Here is a 22,524-nt window from a genome sequence, read left to right on the forward strand (position 1 = left end):
GTTGTAACTCATACAAGTGGCTACTATCTTGCCTGGCCAGGGCAGTCAGTTTCAGTAGTCAGAGTTTCCCCTGACACTTTTAACATTTCTGGAGTGGCCACATGTAGAGACTGGTGAATTTCCTCTTCCTAGTTTTGGATGTGCCGTATTGTTGATTCATTAACATTGAACTCACAGCCAATAGCTGCATAAGTCATGACTGAATGAAGCTTATCTAACACGTGTATTTTCTCTATCATAGCCTTCTTGCACTACAAACACTAGACAGCACTTCAACACTGCTTGGGGGCCATTTTCAACAGCAAAATCACCCAAAAAGCACAAAAATTCAAAAAAGTGTGGCACTAAAGAGATTGCGAAAAGGACACTATAATATGAAAGCTGACACCAGAAGGCAGAGTGACACCGTGTTTGACCTTAGCTGGTAACATGCATGATGGGCAACTTCAAATTTTTTATCACTCTGCACATGTCTGCAAATGACTGCAAAAATGCTATGAGTATTGATTTGGGAGTTACAAATAAAGTTCAGTGAATAGGTGAATTCGCAAATAATGAGGATTGCTTATTAAAGATCACTGATGAATTTTGTTATATTTGTTTTTTTTTTTTCTCTTGGCTTCATTTGGAATAGTTTCTACTGCTACATCTTCCAGTTTCCTAATCTTTTCTTCTATGTGCACTCTCCCCTTCGTCCCATCCAGTGTATTTCATATCATAATTTATAGTTTTTATCTCTTTTAGTTGGATTAGGGTCTTCCTTATGTCTTTCATGTCTCTACTTCACATGTTCATTCTTCTAGCTTCTTGGACATATGGAATAAATTTTTCTGTTTTAATGTCTTCTACTTTTACTATCTGTCATTCTGCATCTTTTTTTTTTATTGAAATATAGTTGATTTACAATGTTAATTTCTGCTGTTCAGCAAAGTGATTTGGTAATACATACATATATCCTTCATATTCTTTTCCATTATGTTTTATCACAGGATGTGAATATAGTTCCCTGTGCTATACAGTAGGACCTTGCTGTTTATCCATCCTATATGTACTACTTTGCATCTGCTAATCCCAAACTCTCAATCCTTCCCTCCTCCACGCCCCCCTTTCCCTTGGCACCCACAAATCTGTTCTCTATGTGACTGTTTCTGTTTTGTAGGTATGTTCATTTGTGTTGTATTTTAGATGCCACATATAAGTGGTATCATTGGATATTTGTCTTTCTGACTTACTTCGCTTAGTATGATAATCTCTAGATTCATCCATGTTGCTGCAAATGGCATTATTTCATTCTTTTTTATGGCTAAGTAATATTCCATTGTGTGTGTGTGTGTGTGTGTGTGTGTGTGTGTGTATACCACATCTTTATCCATTCATCAGTTGATGGACATTTAGGTTGTTTCCATGTCTTGGCTATCGTGTATAGTGCTGCTATGAACATAGGGGTGCATGCATCTTTTCAAATTATAGTTTTTTCTGGGAATATGCCCAGGATTGGGATTGCTGTATCATATGGTAGCTCTATTTTTAGTTTTTTGAGGAACCTCCATACTGTTTTCCATAGTGGCTGCACCAATTTATATTCCCACCAACAGTGTAAGATTGTTCCCTTTTCTCCACACCCTCTCCAGCATTTATTATTTGTAGACTTTTTAATGATGGCCATTCTGACCAGTGTGAGGTGGTACCTCGTACTTTTGATTTGCATTTCTCTAATAGTGATGATGAGCATGTTTTCATGTTGTGCCTGTTTTAAGTGATTGATTTTTCTTCTCATTTTGGGTTATATTTTCCTGCTCCTGTGTATCACTGTTTATTTTTGATTGGATGTCAGACATTGTGATTTGGGAATATTTTTGTATTTCTGTAAATATTCTAGTAGGGAGACTGGCATTCTTGCAAAAAAAATTACATAAACAAATGTAAACTGACAACTCTGACAATGCTTGTGAAAGATGGAGTCCTCAGAAGGACCATCAAGACCTCTCTCAATTCTCTGCATTTAGGCACCTGTGGGTCTGCACTCATATATGTCTCCTAGGGGTTCAAGTGATCACTGTGATCAACTTTTATGTTTTAATAAAATGAAACCTTATCAAGGCTACACTATTTGTACAGGTACAAATAGTAATCTATCCATGTTTCTTCTATTTGCATTGGTCTGATATATGGAAGCATAACTGGATTGCTTGTAGGACCAAGCCCCTCAGTTCTGTCTTTAACCAGGTACTACCTGGGAGTCTACATGGGGCCTAGAGGTGTAGGTTAAGGCTCCCCAAAGGGTTTGTTTTTTAAAAAAATATGAATCAGTTCCCACCATGGAGAATCTGTGCAGTTTTACACTGTCTCTGAGCCTGGGCTTCTTTGCAGAAACTGGAAGACCTTGTAGTAGAAGCTGGGTGCCTGCAACAGTAACTCCTGGAGGTGGGATCCACTCTTCAGTGTACCATAGCCATGCCCAGCACTTGTTCCCTTATTGACCCAGTCTGTCCCTGGCACATGAGGAAGGTGCCCCTTTGTTTCCAGGTTCCCCTTTGTTCTTAGGATGAAATCCAGACCTCTGTTATGTCAGGAAAGATACCTTATGCTCCAATCCCTCCCTGCTCTGTTTTGATGAATATACTCCCAGCCACCCGAAAGTACCTCTACTCAACAAACCTTCTTTCTCTCCCTAAAGCCCAGTCTATCCAGTTATCAGATGTTCAGATGTTCCTCTCTGCCAGGAACAGTCTCCTGAGAATTCACTTTTCTCCCAGGTTTCCAGGTGATGCTGATGTTGCTGGTCCAGGGGCCACATGTTGTAAACTACCGATTCATTCAATTATTTAAAAATTCACATATTATCCTAACATTTCCTGTGTCCTTGTCTTGGGCCTTATTTTTACTGCCTCAATTCTCACATGATTTACAACTAGGAAATGGGTTGTTATCTTCCATATCAATTACAAAATTTAAATCATTATATAATATAGCAAACTAAGGTCATCAACAAATGGTTGCAGACTTGGTTGTTTTCTCACATAAATACTAATTATTAATGAGTAATCCTGTATGAGACTATTATTCTTACAAAAATAGTTTTAAAGGAGAAATAAAACTATAAACAATTAAGCAATGTCATTACATATTCGAACCTGCCACCCTTTTAGAAAGATTTTTCTCAGTGTAATTGGTGACCACTTACAAACTTTTTTCTGCCTCTTTCTTTACATGTTCAGTCTTGGTGTGTAATTTCCATTAACTTGTCTACTAGTGAGTCCTAATAGAGATAGGTTAGCTCAGTTACAAAAGTATCTATCTCTTTTGGAGATAAAAGCTAGCAGGTATGGTTTGTGGCACTCTGAAAATTACCCTGAAATATATATGATTTCATATGGGATTTAGATAATTTGCTTGGGCTTCTCCCTTTTGCCATACTTCTGCTAGAATCTAAGATGTAGCATCTAATTTCTCAAGAATAAAGAAGGCTAGCTGTGTATTGTGTATTGGGGGTTTTTTCCTTTCATTTTTTATTGCAAGATATATAATATAAATTTTACCATTTTAAACATTTTTAAATGTACAATTTAATAGTATTAAGTATTGGGCTTCCCTGGTGGCACGGTGGTTGAGAGTCCGCCTGCCGATGCAGGGGACACGGGTTCGTGCCCCGGTCTGGGAAGATCCCACACGCCGTGGAGCAGCTGGGCCCATGAGCCATGGCCGCTGAGCCTGCGTGTCCGGAGCCTGTGCTCCGCAAAGGGAGGGGCCACGGCAGTGAGAGGCCCGCGTACCGCAAAAAAAAAAAAAAAAATAGTATTAAGTATTGATACATTCATAATGTTGTGCATCCACCAGCACTATCCATTTACAGAAACTTTTCATCATCCCAAACAATAACTCTGTATCAATTAAAAAATAACTCCCCTTCCCACCCTGCCCCCAGTCTCTGGCAACCTATATTCTACTTTATGTCTGTATGAATTTGCCTATTCTAGGTATCTCATATAAATAGAATCATAAAACATTTGTCCTTTTGTGTATGGCTTATCTCACTTAGCATAATGTTTCCAAGGTTCATCTGTATTGTAGCCTGTATAGAATTCCATTCCTTTTAAGGTTGAAGAATATTCCATTGTATGTATATGCCACATTTTGTTTATCCGTTCATCTGTTGATGAAAATCTGGGTTGTTTTTTGCCTTTATGGATACTGTGAATAATGCTGCTATAAATATCCGTGAGCAGTTATCTGAGTCCTAAGCAATTGGGTACGTGCTTTCAACTCTTTTTTAATTTTTGTTTTTATTTTTGCTTTCAACTCTTTTGAATGTATATCTGGAATTGGAACTGCTTAAAAATATAATTCTATAAATATATTTAACTTCTTGAGGAACCACCATACTGTTTTCCACAATGGCTGTACCATTTTACATTCCCACAAGCAATGCACAAAGGGTCCCAATTTCTCCACAGCGTCACCAACACTTACTTGCCTTTCTTTCTTCTTTTTTTTTTTTCCTACTATAGCCATCCTGGCAGTGTTAACTTGTATCTCGTGGTTTTGCATTCGATCTTAGCCAAAAGGCCAAGAAGCAATTCACTGAGGTTTTGATTTGCATTTCTCTAATGACTAATTATGCTAACCATATTTTCATGTGCTTATTAGCCATTTATGTATATTCTTTGGAGAAGTGTCTATTGCTAGTATTCTGAGTATGTTTGCATCCATATTCATAACGGATATTGGTCTATAGTTTTGGTTTTGGTTTTGTGTTCTTATGGTGTCTTTGTCTGATTTTGGTATCAAGGCAATTCTGTCATTATAGAATGAGGAAGTGTTTCCTCCTCTGCAGTTTTTTCAGAGATTGTCCTTTCCCCTTGCATGGTCCTATCATCCTTGTTGAAAATTAATTGACCATATATGTGAGAGTTTATTTCTGGGATCTCTAATCTATTTCATTGGTCTGTATGTCTGTCCTTATATTAGTGCCACACTGTTAAGTTTTGAAGTTGGATAATATGAGTCCTCCAACTTTATTATTTTAAAGGATTGTTTTGGCTATTTGGGGGCCTTTGCAATTTCATATGAATTTGGGGATTGGCTTTCCCATTTCTGCAATAAGGGCTGTTGGAATTTTGATAAGAATTGCATTAAATCTGTTATCTCTTTGGGTAATATTGATATCTTAACAATGCTAAGTCTTCCTATTTTATTTTGAACATGAGACATCTTTTCATTTATTTAGGTCTTTAATTTCATTCAGCAGTGTATTTTTAGTTTCCAGCATTCAAATCTTTCACCTTCTTGGTTAGATTTATTACTACATATTTTATCCTTGTAGGTACTGTTGTAAATAGAAGGAGCTTCCTAATTTCCTTTTTGGGTTGTTCACTACTATAGATACACCAATGATTTTGGGGTATTGATTTTCCCTGCAACTTTGCTGAATCCATTTTATTAGCTTTATTATTTTTTGTGAGTTCTTGGGGATTTTTAATGTATAGGAGGATAATGTCATCTGCAAAAAAAAAAAAGAGATCATTTTACAACTTCCTTTCCACTTTGGATGACGTTTTTTTCTGGTCTTATAGCTCTGGGTAGAACTTCAAGTACAATGCTTAATAGCAACTGTGAAAGCAGGTCTCCTTCCTTGTCTTTTTCTGATTTTTCGGTCTTTCACCTTTGAGTATGATGTTAGCTGTAGGTTTTTCACAAGTAACTTTATCATATTGAGGAATTTTCCCTCTATTCCTAGTTTTCTGAGCATTTTTATCCTGAAAGTTCGTTGGATCTTGTCAAATGCCTTTTCTGCATAAATTGAGATGATCATGTGGGGGCTTTTTCCTTCATTTTATTAGTGGGAAGGATTACATTGATTTTCTTATGTTGAGCCACCCTTGTATTGCTGGGTCATGGGGAGTAAACCTTTTAATATGTTGTTGGATTCAATTTGCTAATATTTTGTTGAGGATTTTTACATCTATATTCATAAAGGATATTGGTCTGTAATTTTCTTTCTCTGTGATGTCTTTATCTGGCTTTGGTATCAGAAAAATACTGGCCTCATAGAATAAGTTATGGAATGTTTCCTCCTCTTCAATTTCTTGGAAGTTTGAGGAAGGCTGGTGTTAATTTTTCATTAAATGTTTGGTGGAATTCACTGGTGCAGCAGTCTGGTACAGAATTGTTCTTTGTTGGGAGGTTTTTGATTATTGATTCAATTTCTTTACTTCTTATAGGTCTTTTGAAATATTTTATTTCTTCTTGAGTCAGTATAGGTAATTTCTGTTCCAAGGAATTTTTCCATTTTTGCTTGGTTATCTAATTTGTTGGTGTATAGTTGTTCACAATATTGTACTATAATCCTCTTTATCTCTGTAAGGTTGGTGGTAACATCTCCAATTTCATTTCTGATTTTGGTTGTGTTTTCTCTTTTCCTCTTTGTTAGTCTAGGTAAAGGTTTAATAATTTTGTTGATCTTTTCAAAGAGCCAACGTTTGGTTTCATTGATTTTCTCTGTTGTTTTTCCTTTTTCCATTTGGCTTATCTCTACCCTGTTTTTTGTTATTTCCTACTTTCTGTAGCTTTTGGTTTAGTTTGTCCTTTTTGTAGTTTGTGAAGGTGTGAAGTTAGGTTATTGATTTTAGATCTCTTTTTTATGTAAGTGATTACTGCTATAAATTTCCCTGCTAGCACTGTTTTTGCTGTGTACCATAAATTTTGGTATGTTGTCTTTTCATTTTCATAAGTCTTTAAGTATTTTCTGATTCAATTTGTGATTTCTTCTTTGACACATGGATTTTTGTCTTAGTCCATTCAGCCTGCTATACAAAATACAAGAGAATGGCTAGCTTATAAGCAACAGAAATTTATTTTTCACAGTTCTTGAGGCTGAAAGTCTGAGATCAGGGTGCCAGAATTGTCAGGCTGTCTTCCTGGTTGTAGACTTCTCACTGAGTCCTCACATGGCAGAATGGGCTAGGAAGTTCTGTGGACTCTCATTCATAAAAGCACTAATCCAATTCATGAGGGCTCCACCCTCCTGACCTAAGCAACTCTCAAATGCCCCACCTCCTAATACCATCACATTGGGCAGTAGGATTTCAACATATGAATTTTCAGACCATAGCAGTTGTTTAAGAGTGTGCAGTTTAATTTCCACATATTTGTGAATTTTCCAGTTTTCCTATTAATTTCTAATTTCATTTGGCTGTAGTCAAGGAAGTTACTTTGTATGATGATATCAATCATTTAAAATCTATTGATACTTGTTTTGTGGCCTAATGTATAATCTATCCTGGGAGAATGTTTCACATGCACTTGAGAAGAATGTGTGTTTTGCACTTTGGGGGTGGAGTGTCATTTATCTGTTAGGTGTAGTTCGTTTATTGACTTGTTTGAGTTCTCTGTCTCTTTACCTACCTTCCATGTGGTTGATCTATCCATTATTGAAGGTGGGGTATTGAAATCTCCCATTATTAATGTAGAACTGTTTCTCCATTCAATTCTTTCCATGTTTGCTTTATATATTTTGATGGATCTGTTATTAGATGTGTAAATGCTTATAATTGCTATATCTTCTTGCTGTGTTGACATTTTATTTATAATGACCTTCTTTGTCACTTGTAATCTTGGATTTAAAGTCTGTTTTGTCTTGTATTAGTATAGACACCACAGCTCTTTTTTTTTGTTACTATTTGCATAAAATAGCTTTTTCCACTGTTTCACTTTCAACCTATTTGTGTCTTTGGATCTAATGTGAGTCACTCATAGACAGCATGTAGCTGGATAATGTTTGGCTTTTTAATCCATTCTGCCATTCTCTGTCTTTTGATTGGAGAGTTTCATCCATTTACATTTAAAGTAATTACTGGAAAGGAGGAACTTCTGCCAGCTTGCTCTTTGTTTTCCAAGTGCCTTATTACTTTTTTTTAATCTCTCATTTTCTCCATTTTTGCCTGAGGAATTATTGTCAGACACCTAAAGTGAACTTTGTAAGGTAGGCAGTAGTCCTTCTGGCAGGTGAACTTGATAGATATTGGAAACACTCTAGGCTGAATGAACCACATGGTCAAAGGGAATATTTTTTGTTCAAGGAGGCATGAGAGGACATGTGAGATTGCAAAGAGAACCTTGATCTTCTGAGAGACAATATTGCCAGGAGGCAACTGTATGTCTTTCACTGGATGTTCAAATTCAGCCTGTGTTCCTGAGATGTGTGACTCTGGGAGATTTGCTAGTGCTGCCTGAGTCTCAGGTTGCTGACTGTGCCATAGAAAAGATTATAGCATTTTTGGGAGGATTAATAAAAGAAAAACACACAAAACAACTTACATGTGCCAATCACTCCGTTGTTTGCTTTATGAATAAATAAATTCTCACAACCACCTGGTGAAGTGGGAATTATTTTTGTTTTGATGCCGAAATCAAAGCTTGAGAAATGAAGTAACTTTTCTAAGATTAATGAAAAGCAAGTGTCAGTACCAATAGGCTGATTCAAACCTGGGAATTTGGGTCCAGAGCTGGGAATATTTAATTGCTTGAATGCTGCATACAAAGTTCTCAGCATACAGTGCAGGTATACAGTGCACTGTATACAGCCATGAGACTAAAATACTGCTGCTAGCGATATTGTTTGTTACCATTATAATTTTTTCCCTATTCATCTTTAATGCCAGAACTTACTTTCTGTGCCCCTCAAGCCACACAGCCTTGTCATTCTTTCATCAACGAAATCATAGGCATTTTTTTCTCTAACACAATTGCATCCTGTTTAAAAGGTAGTATCTGACTCCCCTTTGGTGCCCAACACAGAGCTAGTCTCCCACAAAGTGCTCAGTGATGTGTGCCTTGGTTCTTTCAGGATTTTTACGAATGACTGCACAATTGTCTCCAGCAACATATGACTAGCCCAAGGCTACTGAAGCTACTACAACTTTCCAGGCATCAGTGACCTTCAATAACATGGTTGTAAACTCTATTCAGGAACACTGAGGGCAGTTGCACTCATTTCAAAGGACCCTGTACTGAGAGGTGATGCTGAAGACCTTTAGGCTTCTGGTCTCACTGGGCAAAGCCTCACTTCTTCTCCACAGGGACCTGGAGCCTCCTTCATTCTGCTCTTTCTCCAAAACACATGTGTAGTACACCCTCCCATCTTCCTGCAGCCCTGCTGTGTTCTTGTCTCACTTTTTCCTATCCAGTGTCCTTTGTGTCTCCTCAGAGTATTTTGGATAATAAATATATTCCCCTGCAAGATGGTTCAAATACCAAAGGAAGATTTGTTGGAAGCAAATGGGAGTGTCTTGTAAGAGCCCCCCAAAAGGTGAAACAGTAAGTAGATGGGTGACAGGTGATTAGGAAGACCAACTAGAAGATGTGACATTTGAGACCAGAATGATGAAGCAGCCATGTGAAGATAATGATGATTAAATTAATAGCTAATATTTATTTTAGTGCTTTTGAGGTACCAGGCATTATAAGCATCTTACATCAATTAACCCACTTAATCTTCATAATAATCCTGAGATCTTATTATCATCATTTTACAGATGGAGAAACTTAGGCATGGTGCAGCAAAGTAATTTGTCCAAGGTCATACAAAGCCAGTATACACGTAACTTGGTTTTATACCCAGGTAACATGACTCCAGAGCCTGTGCTCTTCATACACATCAAGAAATGGTTAAGAGATAAGACTGAGTATGATTCTCCATTGGTGACGTTATAACATCATTATGATCTCAGGTATATACTCTTACTGCTTTCTTAAAACCGTCACTATCTCAAATATTTAAGTCTCTGGCTTTCTTTTCCTAGTTCAGTATTATTGTGAAGGCACTTTAAATCAAGAATTGTAAAACATTATCGTGTATGCTCATGCTTTTTAAATGACAAAGTATGAGTATTTGGACGAATCCTCATAACAAAATAACAAGATGGCAAAAAACTATGTGTAGTGAAAGCGAATAAAATCTGGGGGATTAAAGGACTACTTCATCTTTGCTGTATCAGTGCTTAGGAGAGCAGAGGACAGAGCACGGGAGAAACAAAAAGCTACTGCCATTATTGCACAACTAAATATACTTCTAGGGGCCAGTCTATCCATAATTATAAATGTTCTTATCCTTGTTTGATACCATCCCATACTCCTTTAATTATAAATTTCTCGAAGATCCTTCAACATGCCATAGAATGTCGAAATAAATCTTATAACTAAAACTAAATCAAAGGAAAGATAAATTTCTGCTTAATATTAAAACTTCACCATCCCATTCCAGACCCACTATACCTGGTGACAATTGCTATGTGCCTTCACCTCTTAGCTTTCTGTTAAAAGTAGCATATGTACCAGAGTAGAATATTTTGTCTAAAGTTGGAAACCCTATTACTCATTCCATACCAGAATTATATCACCAATATAATATTCTTCCTTAAAATAATGTCTTACAACTATCAAATGCCATAGAGAACATAATCTGAAATATAAATTATATAACTGCCCTTTACTTGCAGCTGTGTCCATACAATCCTAATCACTGATCTGTATCACCTTTCCAGTCACAAGAAAGGAAACTGTGAAGCCCGTAAGGCTATTCCATTTCTTATCTGAAACTTATATTTGAAGCCATCCCCCTTATAATTATCTGTCAAGGTTCAGTGTAGAAAACAAAAACTATTTTAAGAAGATATGTTGCAGGATACTAGTGCTCTCAAAATTGGTGAGCAGGCTGGAGAAGTAATGGGAACAGCTCTGGACTAGTAAATTCCAACCTCCCATAACAATGATCAAGGGATGGGGAAATGACTGCTGCTGTTACTAGTGTTGCTGCCAACAGTAGTACCTCAAAGCCACAAAACTTGAAACTAGGCACTGAATAATGTATTCCGGATGCAGAAAACATGATAGAATTTGCTTGTCTGCTTTGCCTAGAATGAACTCCAAGAGCATGTGTGCCTTACATACAGTTGTCCTCAGCATCTGTGAGGGACTGGTTCCAGGACCAACATACTCCCTCACCCCCTATGGATACAAAAATCTGCAGGTGCTCCAAATCCCTTACATAAAATGGCATAATATTTGCTATAACCTAGGCACATCCTCCTGTATACTTTAAATTATCCCTAGGTTACTTATAATACCTAATACAATGTAAATGCCATGTAGTTGTAAACAAAATGTACATACCATGTAAATAACTGCCTGCAGCCGGTAAGTTCAAGTTTTTCTTTTTAGAACTTTCTAGATTAAAACTTTTTTTTAACATTTTCCAACTGCGAGTGGTTGAATCTGCAGATGCAGAATCTGCAGTTATGGAGGATCACTGTAATTAGGACTCATTCCTTAGGATTTGGATTAAAAAGCACATCCTCTCTGCTCTAATCCCTCATAGTATGTATAGTTTCTTGGTTATGTTCTCACAGCACTTGTAAAAATTAAAATGTGTCAATTAAACCAACTGGAAATGGACTATGGATTATCCTTATCAAAATAGAGACATTCTTAGCTCAGAGATCAGGCCATTTTTTTCTAGGTTTGTTAGTCTCCCACTGAAGGCTATATAGGAAAGCTGATCCTAATTCTTCAAGAGGAAAGTAGTGGAAAATTTTGTAAGAAATATCAGTGTGTCAGTGAAAGAGTCCAATATATACAAAATGATTTTACTAGAGACCAAAAATTTTATTCACACCACTTTTTACTTCTGTTGCAACTTTAATTTTCAATTATAACATTTATTGGATCCACTGGGTGACTAAATATCTTCACATGCCCATTAGCTAAAGATAATTTCTATGTAGGACTCTTGAGTAAAATGCATGCTGCTACTATAAGATATGCATATTCATTTATAATATGCTTGTTTGCTCTCCTGTAGAATTGTTTACAAATTAGCATCATTGCAAAGAAAGACTTACACATAATTCCTAAATCCTTCAGGTTTCTCTAACATTAATCTTCTGATGTCTAGCAAGCTAAGAATGCTTAGTGAACACTTTGCTACATTTCTTACATAAGCTTTCTTTCCAGTGTGAGTTCTTTGATGTAAAATGAGGGATGCATTTTAACTGGACTTCCCACAATTTTTATATTCATATTGCTTCTCTCTTGTATGTGTTTAATGTTTTTTAAGAGAGTCATATCACCTAATGTCTTTCCCATACTTGTAACATGTAAAGGGTTTTTCCCCAGTGTGGATTTACTTACGTCAATTAAGGGATTAATGCTGGCTAAAGTCTTTCCCACATTTACTGCCTTCATATAGTCTCTCTACAGTGTGAATTGTGATAGACAATAAAGCTTGTATCATTGCTAAAGAGTTTCCTATATTCATTACATTCATAAGAATTTTCTCCAGTATAGATTTTCTGATTTTGAATCAGGGAGGATCTATGGCTACAGTATATTATGACAAATTCTGCATTTATGCAGTTTCTCTCTTATATGATCTTTCACATGTATAGTGATTTATATGGCCTAAAGGCTTTTCCACACTTATTGTACTACTGGGTTTCTCTCCATTATGTACTCTTTGATGGGCAGTAAGATTTGAGCCTTTGCTAAATGCTTTCCCACACTCATTACATTTATATGGCTTTTCTCCAGTATGAATTCTCTGATGTACAGTAAGGTTTGAACTACAGCTGAAGGTCTTCCCACATTTAATACATTCATAGGGTTTCTCTCCAGTATGAATTCTGTGATGTTGAAACAGGGATGCCCTATGACTGAAGGCTTTCCCACATATACTACATTCATAAGGTTTCAATCTAGTGTGGTTTCTCAAATGCATATTCAGTGATTCAGGCTGGCTGAAGGATTTCCTGCATTTTTGACATTCGAAGGGTTTTTCTTCAGTATGAATACTCTGATGCTGAATAAGAAATGAGAGGCTGCTAAAGACTTTCAGACATTTGTTGCATTCAAATTGTTTCTCTATACTGTGAATTCTTTGATGTCGAGTAAGGTGTGAGCTACAGCAAAAGGCTTTTCCACATTCACTACATTCATAAGGTTTCTCTCCAGTGTGAATTTTCTGATGGTGAATGAGAGATGACCTGTGAATAAAGGCCTTCCCACATATTCGACATTCATAGAGTTTTTCTTGAGTATGAATTCTCAGATGTTCAATGAGATGTGAAACACGACTAAAAGCCTTTCCACAGTTCATACATTCATATGGTTTCTCTCCAGTGTGAGTGCTTTGATGATTAGTAAGTGATGAGACATGGCTAAAGGCCTTCCCACATTCAATACATTTGTAAGGTTTCTCTCCACTGTGGCTTATTTGATGTCGAGTAAGGGATGAGCCATGGCTAAAAGTCTTCCCACATTCATGACATTCATAGGGTTTCTCTCCTGTGTGAATTCTCCAATGGCGATTAAGGATTGATTGTTTCCCAAAGGCTTTCCCACATTCACTACATGTATAGATTTTCTCTCTATTAAAAGTCTGGTGAAGGGTAAGAGATTTGCTTTGGCTGAAGGCTGCCACACTTTCATCAGAATTCAGAAGTTTCTTTCCATCACTGATATTCTCATTTTTTATAACTGAATTTGCTGGTAAGCTCTTCTTAAATATATCACGTTTATGTGACTTCCCTTCAGCAGAAATTCTCTGTGGTTCAGAAAGAATAGACTTCAAAGGCAAGATGCTTCTAAACTTACTGCATTTGTAAACACTTTCCCCGGTGGGACTTTCTCTAAAGGTGAGGGTCACTGGTCTGAAATGTTCTACCTGATTTTCACACTTCCCCTCCAACTTCTCTATATAATCCAAGTCCTTGTTAAAATTTGAAAATTCATGACTTTGTTTTATAGTTTTTTCCATTATTACCATTTGGGGAAAATCTTCATCATAAATATCTTCCTTCGTTGATAATTCTTTGCTTTCCCATCTTGATTTCCAATCTGTAATATATCAAGACAGCAAAACACTGCTTTTTCTGAACTTCTTGAAAAGAAACTTCTATGGTAGAAATAGGAGAACTGGATAAAAAAATAAAGTCATTCCCCTCTAACCCCCAAGACACATGCCTCTGACAACTCTCATATATTCAATGATTTCTGAACAAAGTTCAAATGCAGCACAGAGAATACAGACAGCTCACAGAGGCAGGAACAGAGTATAATAAGAGAAATGGGTTAATATAGGCAATCAGTTTGGGGGGAAAAAAGGAAACTATCAGAAAGAAAATGCAGAAGGCATTCTGGATCCCAAGCCAACATTTTGTACCTATACTTATGTGAAAGACTACATTTTATCTCACACAGCCTTGGTTCTCCAACGTTTGATTAATCTAAATTTGCTGTCAGATTAGTATGCTTAATATGAAGAATATATAGCACTGTGCTAAACAGCTACAATGAAAACAAAATAATCTAAATACTCTTTATGGCTCAGAAAGATTTAAGCTTTGTGAGTTTATGTAGGATCTGTGTGAAATCATATTTATTGACATTAAAAAATACTGTTCTGGACTTCCCTGGTGGCACAGTGGTTAAGAATCCACCTGCCAATGCAGGGGACACAGGTTCGAGCCCTGGTCTGGGAAGATCCCACATGCCGCAGAACAACTAACCCTTGCACCACAACTACTGAACCTGCGCTCTACAGCCTGTGCGCTACAACTACTGAAGCCCGCGTGCCCTAGAGCCCGTGCTCCCCAACAAGGGGAGCCACTGCAATGAGAAGCCCGCAACAAAGAGTAGCCCCCGCTCACCACAACTAGAAAAAGCCCACACGCAGCAATGAAGACCCAATGCAGCCAGAAGAAAAAATAAAGAAAATACTGTTCTCAGAAACCTTCTTATCTGTCCCTTACTTCCTCTAACACTTATGTTCATATTTGTTCTTTGAAGTTCTGCTTTTTCAGCCTAAAACCATTTGTATATTTTTCCTTAAGTGGACTCAAAAAGAATTGCCTTATTTTCATTTCAAATAAATAACAATTCGAATTATTATGATGCCAAAACCCTCCACTTTTGATGAGATGACATGAGTAATACAGAAAAATAATAATTTAGGATAGAGGAATGGTTGTTTTGAAATCTAAGCTAAGGATCCCTCAATTTTGTTACATTTGGAATCTCTGATGACAGTATCCCTAAAATATACTAAAATGCCTCCATACTTTATACAAGCATCTTTAAACAAAGATCTCCTTTGCCTGATTCACCATGACTTACCTGGAAACAAACTTTTTGACAGCTTTTTCTCCACCATCCAAGGTTCTTTGCCATCCTCCAATAAAGCAATCACGTATGGCTTAGGTATGGAAAGACCTGCTTACAGGAAAAATATAGAACAAACATTGTTTAAGCTGTGGCCTTCATGGAGGAGAGACTATCATCAAAAAAGGGACCGAAGAAAGGTCTGAAGGATGTTCACTGAAACGGGAAGATAAGCTTCAGGCAGGACACAACAGAGCTATACATTTCCTCAGAACATCTACTAAGGAGGATCTCTAGCAATTTGGAGTGGCAGAAAAAAGATCTCCCTCATTGGGGTGGAGGCAGAAATATGCTTACCTAGAGATACCAGGTTCTCATAATTCTGTACCATCACATCCTTGTATAAATTCCTCTGAGTAGGATCTAGCCATCCCCACTCTTCATGAGAGAAGTCTATGGCCACATCACTAAATGTCACCTGAAATAGCAAACACATTTAGGCTCAACCATAGCCCTGGCCTCTTTTGTCACTGGTTAAGAGGTAAAATTACCCTGGGGTGGAAGAAAGGGAACAAGATCCAGCAGTTGTGACAATGATCAGAAATCTGATCTAAGTTAAGTAATAATTGGATAATTATGTGCTTGGCATTGTTATACAATAAGGATAAGAGATAAATATAAGAGCTCTGCTTCAGGAGAGTAGGGAATAGAATTATAAAATTTTTCAAAATCAGCATTCAACTTTTGGCATATAGTCAAGTGGTTAGCTCTGTTTTTTATAGTTTACATGCCAGGTAAAAGAACATGAATTAAGGTTCAAAAAAAAAGAAGAATCCAATAGGTTCATAATAAAAAGACACCTTTATGTTAAAGATAGACACGTTCATAACCAATTTGTAAACAAAAAGCAAAAATATTTATGGTACATAATTAAACCTCATATTCATAATCTATAATTAAAATAATTTGAGACCCCTGGGCAAGAAGACTGAAGGATGGTTTCATGCCATAGGTAGTTCTTGAATAGAACCTTAAAGGAAGTGCAAAGAAAAAAAAAAAGACACATTTCAAGGAAAATATTCTAAGAAAATAGATTTCTTCCCAATAGTACTCATTCACAGTATTATTTAAAATAGCAAAATTTTAGAAAAACTTTTAATGTTTAATAATAGCTTACTGGTTAGTCAAATTAAAATATGTGCAAAGTATGCATTTAAAATGTCATTATTATTACTTTTCACTGGTGAAATAGGCATTGTTTGGCTATTGTAAATTTTTCACTCCAAGTGTAGATTCAATATTCTGTTACTTTATTTGGATATTTTATTAATACACGTGTTCACCAGTGACACTGGTCTTTGGTTTTAAAGAGGGAATTTACCTTCATCAGGTGTTAGGGAAATAATTAAAAATCAAATCTACCAAGAAGAAAATCCTCTCTACAGTGTAAAAAAAAAAAAAACAGTTTTATTACTGAATAAGCATTAAACCAGACTGTAATGCACTCACAGGTAATCACTAATGAGACTCCAAGGACAGAAAGAAATTTCACCCTTTTATAAACTCAGGCGGATACAATCTATTACACATGTTTTCAAAGTAAATAATAACTTGTCCTTAAGTAAGAGGACTTGACAGCATCATTTGCTACACATAGTTCATCCTAAATTCACCTGGTAATTGGGGTAGTCATCTGTGTTAACTGCCTTTACCCCAAAGAAAAATTTTAAAACTCATATCTTTATGACAAGCAAGTAGTTAGAATCTGCAGCCAGGAGTCTAGGCTAAACTCCCATACAGATAGGGAGATAGGGGTGCATCTTCCTTCATGTTTCCATTTTGAAGAGATGGCTCCAAGGCCCTTAAGAAAGACTTTAATGCTTTGCAAAACTGGCAGAGGCTTATTTAGCTTTGAAAAAGATGAACAAGCATCTCAAAGGGAGAGGGAAAGGATATACAATTACAGATTTTTCTCAAGGAAACACTCTAAGAAAAGGAAGGGGGAGAAGGTCTCTCTTTTGGCACCAGGGAAAATTCTTTTTTCCACTTGTATTTACTCTTAGCCAGGTATTAGGGTTACGCTAGCCTTATCATATGAACTGAGAAAATTTCCATCTTTTCCTATTTTCCACAGTGGTCTTTTTCTTTCTTAAGATTTTTTTTTTTTTTTGATGTGGACCATTTTTAAAGTCTTTATTGAATTTGTTATAATATTGCTTCTGTTTTATGTTTTGGTTTTTTGGCCGCAAGGCATGTGGGATCTTAGCTCGCTGACCAGGGATTGAACCCATACCCCCTGCACTGGAAGGTGAAGTTAACCACTGGACCGCCAGGGAAGCCCCCCACAGTGGTCTTTAAATGATTAGCTTTTAAAAATCCCAAATGATAAGCCAAATTAAAAAATCAACACTACATTAAATGAATAAAACACTATGTTTTACTCCACCAATGCAAAGATATTTTACATTTTAAGTTTTGATATTAATGAATATCATTGTATTAATAGTCTAGAGAAGAAACCTCACATCATCTAATAGATACTCTTTGATCTTTATTTAAATCAGAGTTTCTCAATCTTGGCACTACTGACATTTTAGGCTGGACAATTCTTTATTGTGCAAGCTGTCCTGTGCATTTTAGGATGTTTAGTAGGATCCCTAGCCTCCACCCTTTAGATGCCAGTAGCAACTCCCCTTAACCACCCCCACCCCCAGTTATAACAACTGAACATGTCTCTAGACATTATCAAATGTCCCTTATGAGTGGGACTAAGGGGGATAAAGTCACCCCATTTTGAAAACCACTGCTGTACAAAATTTTTGCACTTCTTTGAAAGACTCTTGGGCCTCTCTACCTACACGCAAGGTGTTTTCTCAGTTTGGTAGAACTTCACTTCTACCTCTGCCGCCCTGGTACTATGAGACACTGAAACAACTCCAGCCTTGCTTCCCCAGGGATGCTTCAACTCTTTCTTCCCCTTCAATTGCCTGAGCAGCCTGGGATGTTAATTCACCTTTGTCCCCAGAACTTAGGATATTAAATAAATACCTTAATTTCTTATGCTTTCTTACTTTTCTACCAGTCCTGTACTGCTCAGTACAGTAGCCACCATATTTGGCTATATAAATTTAAATTAATTAAAATAAAATTTAAATAAAATTAAAAATTCACTTCCTCAGTCACTGTAGCACTCAATAGTCATACGGCACTGGTGGCTACCACATTGGACAGTACACAAATAGAACACTACCCCCCTGTAGAAAGTTCTCTTGGACAGTATTGCACGAGATCATGAAATCCTGCATGTCAGTGTACACCCAAACCTATGTAAGAGTCTTCCTAACAGGTACTTCATTAAGTGTTTAGAAAATGAATCCATGAGTGATTTTGGCAATTAGTTCACTTTAGCTTTTACTTAAAAAAAGAAAGTTCTTTCAATTCTAATTATCTAATATACCCAAGAAACAGACTCTGCCCAACACGCACATCTGCCACTCATACCATCTCCTGTGCAGGCTTCACTTCCACGCCATGATTCTGTCCCATCATTTTCTCATCACTCTTTCACTCAATAGCTATTTACTAAGCATCTGTTTTATGCCAGATACCACTCTGGACACTGAAGATAAAACAGTCAACAAAAAAGAAAAAAAATCCCTTCCAGTGGGAGGAGACAAACGATGAGTGTATGCATATACTAAACACATAGTGTATCAGCTAGTGAGTGATAGGTGCTATGAAAACACAGTGATGGAGGAGTGGAAGTGACAGTCGAGAGAAGGTGAATGCAATTTTAAATAGGTGTTCAGGGAGGCTTTACCGAGAAAGTAACCCCTGAGCAGAGATACAGAGGTAAGAATGCAAGCTTGTGTATATCCAGGCAAAGAATATTCCAAGTAGATGGTACAGCAGATTCCAAGGCCTGGAGGCAGTAGCCAGTGTGGCTGGAGCTCACAGGGAACAAAGAGACAGAGAAGGAAGATGAGATCAGGGAGGTAATAAGAGAGCCTAACTGTACAAAGCTTTTTATGTCACGACCCAACTCTGACTTCTATTATGAGTTAGGGCCACCAAAGAGTTTTAAGCTGAGGAATGACAGGATATTATATAACAAGAGGATCTCTATGACAGCTGTATTGAGAAGAGACTGAAGAGGGTCAAGCGCAGAAGCAGGGAATCCAGCAAGGTGACTACTGCAAAATATAAGTGGCTTGTACCGGGGTGGCAGTGGTAGTGGCAGTGATGGGGTAACTAATGGTCAGATTGTGTAGATACACTGTGTATATTTTAGATCCAACTAGAGTGTCTGAATGTTAGTTATAAGAGAAAGGGAGATCTCAAGGATGACTCCAAACCTCTCGACTTGAACAACTGAAAGGACTGACATACACCATTAACTGAGACCACATGATACAGTTTGGACAACTACAAAGCAAATAATTCCAAACTTGAACTTTGAATTGTAAGTTTAAAAAAAAGTTTTGCTCAAGACTCTTCAGAGGCTTCTAGCAGGAAACTGGTAGAAAACAGAAGCACTGAGAGAAGACAGTACTTCGGAGTTCTGCAGTCTACATCCTGTGCTATAATGAAAGGAATCATAGATCCAGTCCCTAAAAGGACTCTGTGAGGTGGGAACTGGTAGGAAAGGCAAAGCAAACACTCAAGAGTCCTGATAAGTAGGTGTTTCAGGAAGATTTGGGGACATACCAACTTACCTGAAACATGACTCTGCAATTTCCAAAAGTCAACACAGTCCTCTTTCCAGGCTCTCTTCTTATAGAAGGGCAGTGCCTGAAAAGGCAGATCAAGGACAGGAAAAAGCAGTCATGAAAAATCAGGCTTATCTTGCAGCTCTGGACACACCTGCATGGAGAATCACACTGGGAATCACTTTCTAGGGCTCTAACCTTTCCCTAGGCAAGAGGTTACCTGGGAATCACTTTCTAGGGCTCTAACCTTTCCCTAGGCAAGAGGTAACCAGGTGCCATTTGCGTGTAAATCAACTATCATATACATAAGTGACAAACTCATAAAACAACAGTAATAACACTGTTAAATAAGAACTCTTTCGATCTTCACCACTATGCATAGTAGGCATTCACATTATTCCAGATTTCTTTTTTTAAACTCTGAGAAAACTGAAACTCGGCGATATTAAAGCCATTTGTTCAAGGTTTACACACTGGATTTTTTTTTTTTAACGTAGATGGCGTTTTCTTTCAGTGCGTACAACGCACACTGGCTCTCCCTTTTCCTTTTCGCAACAGCTCTGAGGTAAGCGCCATCCTTACTCCCCTTTTACAAAGCATGACAGAGGCCCAGAGAAGCTAGGGGCCTATTTGGGCTCACACCGCGGGGCAGACCCTGGGACCAGCGACGTTGTGGCTGCCATGCCCAGCGCCCGGGTGCCATCAGCCCGAGGCCTGCGGCGGCCCTCCCGGGACCCACACTTGCCTTAAACCTCAGCGGAGCCCGCCGGCACCGAAGCCGTGCGCGGCCGTCCACAGTGGGCACCTCCTTGTACCTAACGCGCCGGATCGCTGCAGCGGACAATGGCCCCCCGCCTTGCGGGAACTGCGCTGCCCAGAGTCCTCCGCGATTCCAGGACCGAGAATTCCGCTGCAGGGCCGGAGACGACCGCGGGGCGGGCCAAAAGCGGAGTCCACGGCTGGCTGCACTTCTCAGACTCCTACGCGTCAGATACAAAAGTTGCCGGTGCTTCGCACGGTCGCCTCCCAAAAAACCACACTTCCCAGGAGGCACTGCGACCGCGCGATCTCGGCGCACCGCGAGACCACAGCCTGGGCTGTGTGAGAAATTACACAGCAGGGCTGCTCCACCGGGCACACACGCTAAGTACCGGGAGGACAACAGTCGTTTCTGGCGAACTCTGCTTCCCGGAGCCAACGGCAGCCGTCTAGATGCACTGTGAAGACAATGGCGCCCGAACCGCGAAACTACACTTACCAGAAAATTATGCAGCCGCGAAACGTCTTTCGGGTCATGCCTCTGCTCGCACAGGTGTTGTCCGGCCCGGAGAAGGGCAGCCTTGCTAATGCGGGACACGAAGTGGCCTCTACCAGCCAAAGGTCTCCTGTCATCCAAAACTTTGCTGTCACGCTGTCCAGCTTGTATAGGTCTTGAGTATTTGGCGCCCACTTGTCCAGGACTGTATTTTCCCAAATGCCCTGTGTCCGGGCTGTTACATTAGCTGTCTGCGGACCAATGACACTTCCCAGAAGTTCGAGGGGTCACGTCTTCGCTACGACAGTGACTGCCGGTGTGATGTGCATTACACGTCCTCGAAGGGCTCAGGATTATCGGACTCGAGTGAGGGCACTGAGGACCAAGACCCTCAATCCTGGGAAAAAACACTCCTCTGACCCTCCTCCGGCCCCAGAAGCGCTTCTTAGTCTCTGACTGCCCAGCCCACCCACACGGGCCCTGGACAAAGATGTATCTAGGCCAGAGCATTCTACTGTTGTGAGTTTGTGTTGTTGCCTTTACTTTTTTTTTTAAGTAAGTTAAATTTTACTTATTTTTAAAAAATTATAAATAGTATCACTATGAATTTTCTTGCATATATCAAGTACTTATATGCATAAGATTCACGAGGTAATGCTTCCACCTTGGTATATCTTGTGAGTGTGGTGTTCAGTCCCTATAGCAGCAGTGGTTTTTAAAAACATTGTGGCATCAGCTGGATTCCTCTCAAGGCTTAGAGTATGTAACAAGGAAAGGTTTGCCAGTGCAAAGTATATTCCCATTTATGTCTTTTTATGTCTTTATTAAACAGTGACATTTTTTTCAAAGTTGTACCAATTTGTACTCCTGCCATAGTTTATAGTTATTTTGGTTGGCAACTGTTAGTGCCAGCACTTGATTTTTGTGAAACTTTCAAATTTTACAAATCTGCTAGGTGTCAAATTATAACTCATTGTGGCTTAAATTTGCATTTCTTTTATTGTTAATAAGATTGAGAATCTTTTCACGTGTCTGTTGGCTTTAGTATTTCCTTCTCTGAGAATTGCACATCTCTTGGTCAATGTTCTTTTAGAACAATGACCTTTTTAATATTAAAATACAAGTTACACAGAAAAATGCAAGATTTTAAAGGGAGAATGCAGAGACTAGGATACTAAAATTTTTCCCCTGAGAACCCTGGGCATTGAACTGGATTCGGTAACCAAATATGTTTTCTACAGTTTTTGCATAATGTTTCTGAGTGTGAAATTCTTTGATTTTTCTCCTGCTTGGGATTGTTGAGCGGTCTGAATCTGTGAAGTGGCATCTTCTTGTGCTCAGCAAATTTTTCTTCTCCATACATTGCCTCTACTCCCCTCCTCTTCTTGTGAACTCCAGTTAGCTGTT

General features: G+C 38.3%; 1 protein-coding gene across 3 annotated transcripts; it reads right to left on the bottom strand.

Annotated features, from left to right (window-relative positions):
* Positions 1 to 8,324: 8,324 nt before the first annotated feature.
* Positions 8,325 to 20,861, bottom strand: LOC132415845 (zinc finger protein 181). Of its 3 annotated transcripts, none has more exons than XM_059998967.1 (5): positions 20,678 to 20,861; positions 19,869 to 19,944; positions 15,511 to 15,631; positions 15,169 to 15,267; positions 8,325 to 13,890 (listed from the first exon to the last, which is right to left on the bottom strand). In XM_059998967.1, the coding sequence occupies exons 2-5, from the start codon at positions 19,875 to 19,877 to the stop codon at positions 12,404 to 12,406; spliced, it is 1,716 nt and encodes a 571-aa protein (XP_059854950.1). In that variant the 5' UTR covers positions 19,878 to 19,944; positions 20,678 to 20,861; the 3' UTR covers positions 8,325 to 12,403. The 3 variants fall into 3 exon arrangements, with proteins under 3 accessions (XP_059854950.1, XP_059854951.1, XP_059854949.1); XM_059998968.1 differs by having other exon boundaries at positions 15,169 to 15,264; positions 20,608 to 20,861; XM_059998966.1 differs by having other exon boundaries at positions 20,608 to 20,861.
* Positions 20,862 to 22,524: the final 1,663 nt, after the last annotated feature.

This window comes from Delphinus delphis, chromosome 20 (genome assembly GCF_949987515.2).
Source record: "Delphinus delphis chromosome 20, mDelDel1.2, whole genome shotgun sequence".
Classification (NCBI taxonomy): Eukaryota; Metazoa; Chordata; class Mammalia; order Artiodactyla; family Delphinidae; genus Delphinus; species Delphinus delphis.

Bases quoted from the DNA above. Each gene is read 5' to 3' on its own strand.
- LOC132415845 (XM_059998967.1), bottom strand. The intron at 15,268-15,510 runs GTAAGCATATTT...TTTTCCTGTAAG, and splicing joins TGAGAACCTGGTATCTCTAG to CAGGTCTTTCCATACCTAAG. The intron at 13,891-15,168 runs GTAAGTCATGGT...GATATATTACAG, and splicing joins GTCAAAAAGTTTGTTTCCAG to ATTGGAAATCAAGATGGGAA.